This window comes from Pocillopora damicornis, chromosome 8 (genome assembly GCF_964200805.1).
Source record: "Pocillopora damicornis chromosome 8, jaPocDami1.2, whole genome shotgun sequence".
In the NCBI taxonomy this organism is placed as follows: Eukaryota; Metazoa; Cnidaria; class Anthozoa; order Scleractinia; family Pocilloporidae; genus Pocillopora; species Pocillopora damicornis.
The window spans coordinates 2,128,081-2,142,068 of NC_142677.1; the positions used below are offsets into that span (position 1 = coordinate 2,128,081).

The 13,988-nt window shown below is 37.3% G+C and overlaps 1 protein-coding gene and 1 pseudogene across 2 annotated transcripts; both read right to left on the reverse strand.

Moving 5' to 3' along the window:
• Positions 1 to 1,757: 1,757 nt before the first annotated feature.
• Positions 1,758 to 2,559, reverse strand: LOC149040908 (uncharacterized; annotated as a pseudogene). The gene is made up of 2 exons (XR_016179153.1): positions 2,027 to 2,559; positions 1,758 to 1,912 (listed from the first exon to the last, which is right to left on the reverse strand). The product of XR_016179153.1 is annotated as an uncharacterized LOC149040908 (transcript).
• A 5,169-nt stretch (positions 2,560 to 7,728) lies between these two features.
• On the reverse strand, positions 7,729 to 13,304 carry LOC113682381 (uncharacterized). Its single transcript, XM_089180435.1, has 5 exons — positions 12,893 to 13,304; positions 11,341 to 11,982; positions 10,627 to 11,166; positions 9,954 to 10,267; positions 7,729 to 8,615 (listed from the first exon to the last, which is right to left on the reverse strand). The coding sequence occupies exons 1-5, from the start codon at positions 13,179 to 13,181 to the stop codon at positions 8,475 to 8,477; spliced, it is 1,926 nt and encodes a 641-aa protein (XP_089036561.1). The 5' UTR covers positions 13,182 to 13,304; the 3' UTR covers positions 7,729 to 8,474.
• Between the last annotated feature and the right edge of the window lie 684 nt (positions 13,305 to 13,988).

Below are 13,988 nucleotides of genomic sequence, written 5' to 3' on the forward strand. Positions count from 1 at the left end.
TCCTAAATAAAACTCATTTATTTTTCATGATTCAAGAGTGGAATTTCAGACAAAGGTAGAGCTTTATATCTTGGTGTCAGCTCTCTTATGATAAGAACTTTTGGAAAACAATTGTTTTTCGAAAGTTCTTGTTATTACGCATCTTAAAACAACTTCCACATTGAGTGGATCTTAATGGGTGATGGCTTGCATGGTTTATGGTTAGAATTTTGTCCGGCAAACGTTAATTTCTTTCCGTTATGCTTATCGGAAATGTCAAAATTTTAATTCAGTTAAAATTAAAAGGTTAAAATTAACCTCCAGCAACGTTGTAAAACACTTTTGCTCGCTCACTTTCACCGTCTATCAGAGCCGATGTTTTTTCGATATAGTTTTCAATCTTGGTGTAGATAACCTTGCAACTACATTAGCCACAAAACAAAACCATACCAGGATATGATTCTGAAATATTGACTCATCGTAATTCTAAAAATTTTTCCTTTCTTTTTTTTTTATTTCTTTTTTGCAATGTTTTCGTCTTACGGCTAAAAATTTTTACCGTCTTATGATTAACGGTTAACTTCGTTGAGCTCTCTCTACTGAACACAACTTTGGCATATTCAGATGGTGATACTTCAAACCAAATGCGGTTACACCGTTGTTTCGTAGTCAGCATTAGTCATTTTCATTCTATTTGTGGCATGTTAAGCGGCCTCTCTGGAGCTAGATGTTATCAAACGTTGTAAATATTCATGAGAATTATGACCAATCAATAGGCAGTATTTGAGTCACAAGTTTACTTCTGTAAACCCCAAAATAAATCAACTATATGGAAGCACGGGAAGGCTTGAAAAGGTAGCGGGGAGAGGCTGGGGTTGATGAATTATGTATTAGTAGAATTATTAATAGGATTCATTTTCATAAAGAATTTTAACCGCCCTACCCTCCCATACCCTGGAGGAAACAAGAAAAAAAAGTGTTTCTGAAACAAAATCTAGTGGAACGATCAGATCTTGAACATCTTCGCATTTCAGATCGGCCACTCTACCAACTCCTAACATTGTACATGTATTCTGCCGCCGCTGCTACCATTCCTCGAAGACTTTTCTATCCCATTTAGTGTTGTATTGGGTAAAATTTCCGCACAGCCCCATACTATTGTAAAACAAATCTGTTTTCCCAATGGCAATGTATTGTTTTAGTCATTGTTTTCTCTATTCAAGAACTGAATGCATAATAAAGTATGGGGCTGTGCGGAAATTTTACCTTGTATTGTATTGCTTTCGGAGTGGCTTCCGACTGTAGACTGGTCCCTTCTTCTTTACTCTTTAAATTTTGAGAACGAAACCGACCAGCCATTTTTCTACTACAAAAGCTATGTGAAAATGAATTGCTATGATTCAATGCTGAATATTTCCAAACTCCTATGGGACAACTGCACGCCCAAGTGGCTGACATGACAAACGCAATCTACTATCACGGTTTCATTCCACAAGTCAAATAAAATATTCGCGTCCGACCTTTATGGGCTTTAGAGGGCTTCCTTCATATTTTATCAATTATTTTGAATTTGGACACAAAGCTTGGCGCATGTTGCGATTTTTTTAATTGAAATTCAATCAATTTGCCGTCATTTAACAGTATTGTTTTGGTGTTTACTTTTAATTTTTCGTCTTCCTTCTACTACTCCACTTCTGTTCGAATAGATCGAGGTTATTCTAGAAAAGTCGAGCTAATTTGTGGCCTCATTTTTTCGAAGAGGTGCACTCTCTCACTCTCTAACCTTTTGTCTTCATGTCGCAACGAGCTAAAATAGAGTTCCCAGATCTTGTAGAATCCAGCCAATAATTACCGTTAACTGCTTGTCCTCCTTCACTCGCCTTGATTTCCTTGCACGATTCAGCAGGCAGCTCACGGATTGATCCCAGGGGAACTGAAATGGACATATTTCTCTTTGGCTGAATAAAAGTTAGAAAAATCAGTAGCTAGTAATGCAAAATCCATAAACGTAAGCACCCTGTTATTTTATTTTTGCAAGTTCTATTACCTCGTTTTGGACCTTTCGCCATGTAATATCTATACTCGTCCTTGACAAAGTCCTCTGGTCTGGCCTCTTTAGTTCGGTTGTTTAACTCACATATTGCAATGAACATGACGACATTAAAGCTTTGACACTTTCATCAGCGAGACAAATGTCTCTGCATTCCGGTGTACCTGGTGTAGTCTTGAACGCCTTATTGGTATGGCCCTTAAGCATCATTTGATGAATGGAGTATATTCCGTGACACTGCTGACTGGCAATTTCACGAATCACGAGAGAAATAAAAAACAGCGCGGTGAAAAACAAAGCCTGCCGACCTGCCATATGAAGAAGCCATATGAAGCGCATCAGATCTGTGATGCCTACGAAGAAGAAGACGAGTGTTTTCATGGAGAAAATGTTTGATTTAACTAGGGGGAGTGTTTGAAAATCTAGAGGGAGGATAGCAGGGCTTGTGAAGTAAAAAAAAAATTGTAATAATGCTGACAAAAAAAAATCTTAATAAAAACGTACTTAATAATCTTGCGAGAGACAATCTCTTATACAAAACATTAAGCCAGGAAAGACTTACAGCATAGAAATTTAAAAAAAAAGAAGAAGAAAAAAAAAACCCTGTCCAATATTATTTTGGAGAAAATCGTAGAAAATACAATTTTTTTCGCTTTAAAATCCGCCCTTCTATTTTCTCAGTTTTGTAGTCTTTCTTGATGGCGATCAGTTTGCGGGAAAAGATGAGGAACTGTGTAAAAATATATATATTTTGACAGCTTTTATATGATTTTAAGAAGGAAAAAAGAGGAATCAAATAACCTTTCCCTCGATCAAAGAATATCCTCGTAACAAAGAATTATTTCAGTAGTAGTTCATTTTAAAATCCTTCTTTACATCGTCAGATTCATCTCTTTAGTGATCCATACAATTTCATCATTTAAAATTTCGGTGACGGGAAAATACTACTTTTAGTTTAATTTTCATTTGAAAAAAGTGCTTTTTGTAACGAACTATGGAAACAGGATACACTCACCTAGTTAGAAGTACACGTTGTTTCTTTAAATGACTCCGTTTAGTCCTTTTTTAGGGTGTGAAGTATTATCGCTAATAGTAGGTTGCCAACAGCCAACTAAAACTGACAGGATGTTAAGAGAGAGCAATATTCTCTTGGAGGGAGTTATATTATTTCACGGACAACCACCTAGCAGATAATTAGCCACTGTCTTTCCTCAAAGGGGTATATCGTTGTCTGAACAGTAATATGTTATTGGAAACTAGACTTCATTGCGTTTTACAGCCAACTAAAACTGAAGGGACGTTAGCCGATACTACTGTCTTTCCTCACAGGTGCATTTTTGTCGGATCAATGGGATGTTATGGGAAACAGTTTATAATTTTTTAAACGAGACGTTGTTGTGTTTTACGGTTAAATGGAGCTGAAATTGTTTTTAGAGGGAATGAAATAACACTAAGGTCAAACTTTTGACAGATAGTAATTTCCTTTCTTTACGGGGATGCATCTTTGTTGAATCGGTGGGATGCCTTTGGAAACAATTAATATTTTATTCAAGCGAGGCTTTGTTTTGTTTTACGGCTAAATGGAGCCGAATTAATGTTTAGAGGGAATGGAATGAGATCACGGAAAAACTCTTGGCAAATAATTAGCCCCCTCTCTTCTTTGCAGGGGTGCATCTTTGTTGGATCATTCGGATGTTATTAGAGACAGTTCACATCTTCTTTCATACTGGGCATTGTCGTGTTTTACGGCCAACTGGGGCTACATAAATGTTGAGGGGAAATTCTAATATAAATATTACTTCGGACAACCAACTAACAGATGATTAGGCATTGTCTCTCCTTACAGGGGTGTATCTATGTTGAATGAGTGGAATGTTATTGGAAACAGTTAATATTTTTTCAAGTAGGAGTTGTTTTGTTTTACGGCTGAATTGATGATTAAAAGAATTAAATAACATCACGAAAAAAACTCTGGGTAAATATTTAGCCACCGTTTTTCTTTACAGGGGTGCATCTTTGTTGGTTCAGTAGAAACAGTTAATATCTTTTTTAAACCGGGCGTAATTGTGTTTTACGGCCAGCTGAAGCTGAATTAAATAATATTTACATGGAAGGGAAAAACATCACGGACAAACTTTTGGTAAATAGTTAGCCGATAGGATGCAAGTATCTTTGTTGGAGCAGGAGATGCTATGGAGATTGATTAAATTTTTTCATAACCTTTTTACACCCTTTGATCAGTATCCACATTCTCCAAATTCTTCTCTATACTTTTCCTTGGATACTGACGAGGAGAATTTATTTAACAATCAAAGCTTCTTAGGTTGGTGATCATTTCCTTTATTCTCATGATATTAATGAATGATTCAGCAGTATAACTGTAAGGAGTTATTAGATGCTGATCACAATTAGGGTGTAAAGAGATAAGGTAGACACCGCTGAGTTTGACTTGATGAACAGGTTGCTAGCACGGAGAATCTTGATCAAAGTCCCTGATCAACTTATTTCTCGCATTTTTTATATCATGCTTCAACTGAAAAGGAGGAGATAGGTTTCAACGTCGCCGTATATTAATCTCGTTGTAAACTTACCTATTCGAGCGACTTAACTGTTTGTTTTGTTCGACATTAATTACAGCTAGGTAGACATAACAATGACGAATTAGCTATTAAGGCTGACTCAGTACTGTTAACCCGGGATATTGAACTAATGTTGTTTAATCTTCTTGTTTCTATATTACAAAACAGCCCTAAGACCCTGTAGTGATTATTATTGTTTGCTTTAACCCTTTAACCCCATGGTGTCAGCTTTGGTATTGGAACATAAACGTCTAAAAGTTTGCGAAAATAAAATATGTAGAGTAAAATAATGAAAGAAACTTCTGCGATGAAAACCAGAGCAAGCGCACCTTTGAAGCAAGAAGTTCAACCCTCTGTAACTATGTGGAAAAAAAAAAAAAAAAAAAAAAAAAGAAGGAAGAGAAACGCTTCCAATTTTTTACCAGCGTAAGAGGATTCCTCGCGGTTTGGAATCGAAATTGATCGAAAAATAAACTTTTTATATGTATACCACTTTTCTGGAGCAGGCTCTAAAAAACTAGATTTAAGAGTGATTGCATAATTGTATTGTTACTACAGTAACTATGGAAAGTCTGAATAAATAATCGTAACACATCTATAACTGGCCTCTAAGCATCTTCCAATACTATCATGATACATGATAAAAAGAACCCTATGCAGCTCACGATGCAGTTCAGTAATCGGTTACAGTTAATTTCTTTTTATACCTGCGTGTTTTATGGCTTCTTGACTGGTAAATATTTTTCAAAGTCGTTTCAATTATGTTACAAGGGTGGATAAGCGTTTAGATGTTTTCTGTAAACAAATCTCGTCAATTTCCACTATTTTACAATATCATTGAGGTGTGTTTTTTGTTTCATTTTTTATCTCTTTAGGGCGGCTTCACCACTAGAAAACTCGGTAGACTTTGAACTTGAAATGTCATACCATGTCAACTAAATGATTAAGTAACACCAAGTACAAACTCTTGACAGATAGTTTGTCATTTTCTTTCTTTACAGGGTTTCATCTTTGTTGGATCAGCGGGATACCATTAGAAACAGCTGATATTTTATTCAAGCGAGGCGTTCTTTTGTTTTAGGGCTAAATTGAACTGGATTGATGTTTAGAGGGAATGAAATGACATCACGAACAAACTCTCAGTTAATAATTAGCCACCGTCTTTATTTACAGGGGTGGATCTTTGTGAGATCATTCGGATGTTGTTGGAAACAGTTGACATCTTCTTTCCTTGACCAACTCATTTCACGCATTTTTTATATCATGATTCGTCTGCAAAGGAGAAGATAGTTTTAAGCGTCGCCATATATTAACCTCGTTGTAAGCTTTTCTTTTCAGGTGAATAAACTGTTTGTTTTGTTCGAGATTAATTACAGCTCGGTAGACATACCGGTGACGAATTAGCTATTGAGGCTGACTCAGTGCTGTCATTCCGGGATATTGAACTAAAGCTTTTTAATCTTCTTGTTTCTATATTAAAAAACAGCCGTGAGACACCATAGTGATTATCATTGTCTGCTTTAACCCCATGGTGTCAGCCTTGACATTGGAACATAAACGTCTTATCAGTTTAAGGGCTCCTCACTGTTTGAAATTTTTGAAAAGTGGTCGAAAAATAATTCTTTATATGTAACTTATATCTCAGCTAGAGATAAGGATGGATACCATACCACTTTTTTGGAGCAGGCAGATCTAAGCTAGAGTGATTGTATAATTGTGTTGTTACTACCGTAATTGTGGAAAGTCTGAATAAATAATCGTAACACATCTATAACTGCCCCCTAAGCATCTTCCAATACCATCATAATACATGATACAAAGAACCCTATGCAGCTCACGATGTAGTTCAGTAATCTGTAATAATTACTTTCTTTTTATATCTGCGTGTTTTATGGCTTCGCGACTGTTAAATATTTTCAAAGTCGTTTCAACTGTGTTACAAGGGTGGATGGGCGTTTAGATATTTTCTTAAGCAAATCTCGTCAATTTCCCACCAATTGACAATATCATAGAGGTGTGTTTTTTCTTCATTTTTTATCTCTCATGTACGTACGGCTTCAACTCTGGAAAACTCGGTAGACTTTAAACTCGACATGTCATACAACGTCAATTTCACACGCTAATGTATGTTGATGAATGCTTTCGACCAATCAGATTTTCATAGTACGTCTAATGTATGATAATATAAAATATCCCGTTGTCGTATGTTAAGAATAATTAATCGGCTTACGAATCCTCTTTAGGTTTTTCCAACTTCAGATCGTTAAAATACAGTTGCAAAAGACTGAAGCTGATGAACAACAGTCACTATGTGTTTCTTCTCTCTCTTTGATGAAATATGTGGCCATAAAAAAGAACTACGTCAGAATAATTTGAGGAATTTTCTTGAGTATTCCACCAAAATATTCTGGTGGAAGTTCTCGACCCCATTACTAACTACCATTTTAGTTTCTTGCTGCAGTTTAAAAGGTAATTCCATGATACTCCTATTAGCTTTTGGCCCGAGGCCCCAGTGGCTCATGAACTTCGCTAGATCTTTGCTCAACCTAACTAGAGGTAAAACTCCAATACTTTCCCCTATTCGCCGAGGTGCAAAATGCAAAAGTATACTAAGGTATCGACGGCCTTGAATGGAGTCCCTTTATTTGCAAAACAATTAGATGAATGAAGAAGGGGATAAAAAGAAAAGAAATAAAATGGGCAAAAACTTTACTTTTGCATATTATTTTATGTTGAGCGATGATAGAAAATACCTATTTTGGACCTTACTTCCTCGTTTGGAGTAGAGTGTAGCTTCGCAATTTGACAGAAAAACTGATTTTGTTTGGATTTGTCTCATTTCGTATCATTGCCAGATGCGTACCGCTGGTTAAGTGTATTAAAATCGCTGCAATAAATTGCCTTAGGATGATGAAGCTTCTTCTCTCATCTCATTACACCATAATCATTATGGCTTTATCTTTTTATATATTTTTTTTCTTTTTTTTAAGTGTAGCAGACTCAGAGCACCCTAAGCTAGTAGTCTGCCACTGCTATCATTCAAGCTGTGAGTAAACTGTGTCAGCTGTCATAGGGTTTCTATCACCACTCGAGTTATATTTGAAATACTGCATCAATCTTAAAGACAACTCCTCCTTCTTTCTGTTTTAATGACATAAATTATTAATTTTTCCATTACTTTTACCACTAAGGAAATAAATAACATTCTCAATTCCTTTAGAGCTTGTGTAATCGTCACCATTTGTTCGACTGCAAAATGATTTCCAGAAAGATTTAGATAAAAGCAAACCGTACCTGGACACCATTGCTGAGATTTGTTGTGAACGAATACAGCGTGTATCGAGTTCTAAAACGTAAACTATAACTCACATCAAATGCACTTTACAAAGATAGCATGACTAAAAATTTATTTTTTAAAAATTTGCGTCTCTTGTCTTCATTCTTCCAGTGTAGTTATATCGTGCTGCTAGGCTGTGAAAGCAAGGATTACTTAGGCCAACTTAAGCACTAAATGATATGAATCCGAAATTGAAGTAACTGACACCCAGAATTCCTAGCGATGATTTGTATACAAGGCTTGTGCACAGTGTAAATACCTTGTACAGGAAAAAAAATGCATTGTGTGGTTTTCTCAATGCATTAAATGAATTAGATCTCCACCCCACTTCATCAACGTAATCATTCTTTGTAGTTTAAATGGAAGTATGAAACTGCTCTAGTACATATTTGTGCTTATCAAATTGTGCCCGCCATTAGCTCGGTAGATTTTTAAGTTTCATTTGGGCATGGACTACTCGTGCAAGTTTGTCATTGTCCCGTATTTTTGTGCCCTGAGCTAAATGAGAAAAATTAAATAAAAACTGCCATCATTTTACCGTGAATATTTCAACTCTCAAACATGGAAACACGTGGTACGTGACGGGATAGAACCGAACGTATCTGGCCATGAAGTCAGCAGTGAGGGAATGTTTTACGACGCTGTGGCGGTCTGAGTTTCCTGGGAAAACCTGGAAGAGGAGAAGATGCATTGTTGATTACGAGAAAGCCAAATAGTCCAGCAACACACTACGTAAGTTATTAAGGAGATGGGCGACTTTGGGATAGCATCTGAAGTACATCGAGGTTGGCTAGAAAACTAATGTTGCAGCAGAGACCTCTTCAAGAAAAGTCTCTGATATAGTTATGATCTTTCTCTTGATCTAGACCCAATGGAACACATATAAGACAATTCCGATAGCTTTACAGCAAAGGAAACACAAGATTGTAAGCTGCTCAAAACTCTGGAATGAAAACCACTCCGCTGTTTCACTCTAGTTTTCAAGTTAAACATTTTTGACTTCACTCCTTTATTATTGAGAGGGAGAATACTATGGGCAGTTGTGGTCTGTTAGGGTAACTTGTGCAGTAAAAGTTCACTTCTCACGAAGTGTGTCGTGTGGCTTAATCAAAACGTTGACAAAATCCTCGAATGTAATAGTTATCAGCAGAGTATTGGGTCCATCTTCCCTCTTCCTTCGGAAAAACAACAACAACAAGAACAACAGCAACAATAACAAAAAACTCTTATTTATGTATGCGTCTTATCGATAGATATTTTGCCCAAAATTTTGCAATAGTTTTGGCTGATTGACCACAGGTATATTTTTAACCCGCTGTTCAGTCAGTAATCATAATCGTGGATAAAGACAGTTATTATGCAGCTGGCAGCGCCATTGGGCACTATGAAGCGAATCCTGTGTTCTGATTGGCTACCTGGGTAGGCAAGATGGGGCCCAACTTGCCCGCTAGGGATAAGCCGCTATGATCCTGTACAAGGATATAAGTTTCGTGGGGTGGACTTTAAAAGTTCGCAATTTTTTTGACTCTGTCGGTGATGGAGTCGCAAAAAGCGGCAGAAGATAGGCAAAACAAAGAAACACCAACCGACTCTCGTGGGTTTATTGTGCCACAAACACAGTCGGCTTCTTTCCCCGTTCTCGAAAGAAACAGCCATTCCTGGTTTTTATTCAAGCGAAATATTATTGCCGTATGATAAATCCTTCATTGAGCAAGCGTCAGGTGAAGATGGTTGAATATTAGTCTAGCTCATTTTTTTGCGTATTTTAAGGACCTGGACTTCATCTCAGTCTATAAAAACGCAAAAAAAAAAACAATAAATAAATAAATAAATAAAAGAGCTCGGCCAATATCTAGGTATCTTAACCTAACGCTTGGTCAGTAACACATATACCACACGATTAAATTACTCGTTTAATGCGCAGACCGAATTGGACTCTACAAGGGCCTATAGCCGTCATCCACATCTGCTGATCAAATCAACTCTTCATTCATTGGCATTTACAAACCTTTTCTACATTTGATTCCTTGTAAGTTTTCCAAGTTACACCGTCTGCGGATAGAACCAATTTGTAGCTGGTGGTCCATTCGCTAGGAATCAGTGCTCCCTGTGTAGCCACAGCACAAACAGACAGCTCTGTACCCATATCAACTTGGAGGTAATCTGTTCTATCAGATTTAGTCTGAGGACACCACGCCCCCCTTCCCCTGGTTTCATTCAGTCGGCCGTAGTATGGATGATAATATGTATTATAGAATGTGCTTGCTTTAAGTGCGCTATCTGGAATTGTGTCATTGTCTGCCACAGCAACAGGAACACATTCTAAATAAGAGTTAATGGAATACATGTTAAAGCCTATTCGGAGGGTATCGTAAAATTTGCATTCATTGTTTGCTTTGCTATCGAAAACGTTTCATTAATATAACCTACACAGGCTTCGGGTTCAGATAGAGCTGCGACGGATTTTAAAAATAACAAATAATGAAAATAATAATAATAATAATAATAACAATAATAGTAATGATGATGACGATGATGATCATCATCATCATAACAATGACGATAATATTAAGAATAACATTATTATTAACAATAATAATAATAAAGGTTATAATAATATTAATGAAAACGGTAATTACAACAAATAAAACCCGAATATAGGACATACAGGGTAGACTCACCACCAATAGTCAATTTCATTCCAGTGACCGCCTTGTGCACTATGTTAGACGTTGCTGTACAGATATAAGTGCCTGAGTCTTCCTTTTTTGTGTTCCAGATTTGTAGTGTTCCATCATGACTGACCAGTGATCTGCCAACAGGAAGATTGCCTCTCTCTTTTAACCACGTGATTTTTGGTGGAGAGTGACCAGTAGCCTGACAGAGGACTGAAATTCTTTTGTTCTTCTCAACAAAAAGCTGTGCAGGTGGTGTTTTTGTAAAACGCGGTAGCTGAAATACACTCAAGCGCGTCCAAGCTGAATCATGTCCTAAAATGTTTGACGCTTTACATTCGTATGAACCAAAGTCTGCCATTTTCGCATGTATTATGGTCAGCTGTCCATCTTTCACAACAGTCCTGGACTGCGCTAAGCCATCATTAAATTTGGACCACTTAATCACTGCTGGTGGAAAGCTTATCACGTGACATTTTGGTAGAGTGATGTTCTTTCCCACTTCAACGTAGGTTGGGCCCGAAGAAAGTGAAACTTGGGGCTGAGCTGTGAATAATTGCGTAAGTCGTTAGTACCGTTGTACTATTGTTATCTTTTCGGCCTCTTTACAAACCAGAAGGATTTGAATCATTCATAGATTAAAACAAATTCCTTGGTGATACGTTTTGTTCATGTGACCACGAAAGAAAAAGGAAAACATGTGAAAAATATACAACCTACTTTGAACAACAAGACTTGCAGTTTTTTCATCCTTTCCCAGTATACTTCGCGCATCGCATTTGTATTCGCCCGCATCTTCTAAGCCAACATTAGAGATCTGCATTAGGCCATTTGACGCCACTTTGATCCGGTTTCTAGGCAACGATCCCTTGGTCTTTGACCATGATATTTGAACAGCGGGATTTCCAGAAGCAGAGCATAGAAGTGAGGCTGTTTTGGTTTCGTTGACAATTAGTTTTGGTGCGGAAATTGTCACTTTTGGAGGCGAAAGAGACTCTCCTGGTTCCCCTTTAATTCCCGGGATACCGGGGATACCCGGTGGCCCGATATCTCCTTTAATTCCCTTTTCTCCTCTTACTCCAGATGGTCCCATCTTTCCTGGTTTTCCGCTCCGACCAGGAGCTCCTATAATTCCTCGGGGGCCTTTAGTTCCTTTGTCACCTTTGGGTCCAGCTCTCCCTGGAAGTCCCGGCCGACCACGAGGGCAAACATTCAATTGTCCTTGGTACTGACACAGCTTTAAAGTGGAGGAGATAATGTCTCCAAATAGTTCTTTGATGTGAGCAGAGTTATTGAAAGGAGATGGTTGTGAAATACTACGTTTCACTCGATGGGGTTCATCCTCGCCTTGCGTGGTAGAAACTAGAATTTTAAGCAGAAATTTAACGAGGTTACAATGCTCGGCAATTTGTATTTTTGTGGCTACTCCTTTTTTTTATTGTTGTTGTTTCTGTTGTAGTTTCTGTTGCGCTTGGTGAATTTAGCCAACCTCCCATTTGGATCATTATATGTAGCTATTAGAACTCAGTTCTAGCAAATTGTTTTTGGTGATGCTGTTTATGTTTGCTGAATCTAATTAAGTAAGCTACCGAAGCGTGCGATGCTTGAAATGTAGCAGAGGCCTAAAGCGAAAGTGATATCATCTCTCAACGACAATGGTTCTCATCGACGGACTAGACGCCACACAAGAAGGAAGTGAATTAAATATCATAGCAGCTCTACCGCTACGTTTTTAGTAATTTGAGGCCTCTCTCAAAACAACGTCGAAAAAGAGATTCGAGAACGTTTCATTGAACGGAGATTAGTTTTCAAAGATGCGCGTAAATCAATACTTTTTCTCAATGTCACGAAACTCTCAATTTCGTCCAAGAAGAGGTCAAAATTTTAATTTTACCTATTGTTGGACGAAATTGAGAGTTTCCTCAATTCTTATATTACCTCCGTTTGATCACGAACGGAAGGAAAATAAGAATTTGCCTCGAACGATTAAAATGACAGATATACTTGTATCATTTCTAAGTTAATTGCTTGTCGAAGAAACGTTATGTACCAAATAACACCATTACATAACTAGAACTTATCGTGATTGAATTTGTCCTATCAGCAATATTATTAAATTATAGGTAATTTGTTGACGCTGTTGTAAGACTTTTACTTCTGACGTGCCGCCCAACTAGAATAGCACTCAAGCTACCTTGTGAAAACTTGTTTATGAAAACTTGTAAATTTATATGAAAACTAATATTATACAAAACAGAATGTTTTCAGTTACCCTCATTAGTCGAAGCTAAATTCGTCCTTGCTCGTTTCATTTGATCGTGGGGCATGACTTTCTCCACTGTCTTCAACCTTTGTTCGTAGTCTTTGAATATGGTCTCAATTCGAATGAATCCGACGGAGCAGAGGAGCAAACACAAAATAGATAGAACTGTGCCGGGGCTTACCAGAAAAGAACGCTCTTTGAGAGACATCACGAAAGTTGATGCAGGTGGTAAAACACAACGTATTTTATATCTTGTATGTGTTCCGTTCGCTCTGACACAGCGCAAATTAAATATCATTTTAATCTCACTGTTCTCGACATCAATTTCCTCAGAAGTTTGATTAAAAGCAACTTCCTTTCAGTGCAAGCGACAAACAAGAAAACTCGACTCTTTGAACCAGGAAGAGAATTCATAAGCAAATAGCGCAATCAAAGAGACTCTAAACTCGACAGTGGAACAGCAGAATGAAACTCTACAGATACTCAGACTGAAAGGAAATGTTTCATTTTTATTACTGGAGTCGCTTTTGCAGATATCAGTTGCATACTATCAGTTTTCTGAGTCACGAGTCACAAACTCATAGATATCATCAATCCAGCTTGCCGAACTGTTTATGAACGCAATTTTAACCCTATTCGCGATGGCTTGCGCAAATTTTACTCTCTCTACCGTGGTAAAAAATGACATATTGCTTGTGCAATAACAGTAACAAAACAACATGACATGTTTGAGGCCTTTTCTCTTGAGGTATCTGACCTTTGAGAGTAAACTGAGACAACTTTCATTCTTTAAGCTTTTTAAAATAACACGCTATTAAAGCACAAGTACGAAGAAAGTCACGGAAATTGTTTGAATCCGTTGTCGTGTGTTGAGAACAGTGTTCCGAAAAGCGTCGTCTCCAAGTGTCTCTTAATTCAACTCGTTACAATGATCGTTTTGAATGAACCAATTCGAGTTGTATCTTCTTCTGCTCTTTTAAACTTTATGTAGATAATAAACCCGTCAGTGTTGTTTTGTTGTTGTTGTTTTTTTCTCAATCTCTTGCTGTTCGCTTACTACAGACACTCAGATAATTTCATACTTCAAAATGTTCCGCTACCGTTG

Excerpts from the sequence above, each read along its gene's own strand:
- LOC113682381 (XM_089180435.1), bottom strand. The coding sequence starts at position 13,181 with ATGATATTTAATTTGCGCTGTGTCAGAGCGAACGGAACACATACAAGA. Across the intron at positions 11,167-11,340 it reads TGCAAGTCTTGTTGTTCAAA|CTCAGCCCCAAGTTTCACTT; the intron begins GTAGGTTGTATA and ends AATTATTCACAG. Across the intron at positions 8,616-9,953 it reads AGGAATCAAATGTAGAAAAG|GTTTTCCCAGGAAACTCAGA; the intron begins GTTTGTAAATGC and ends CTCCTCTTCCAG.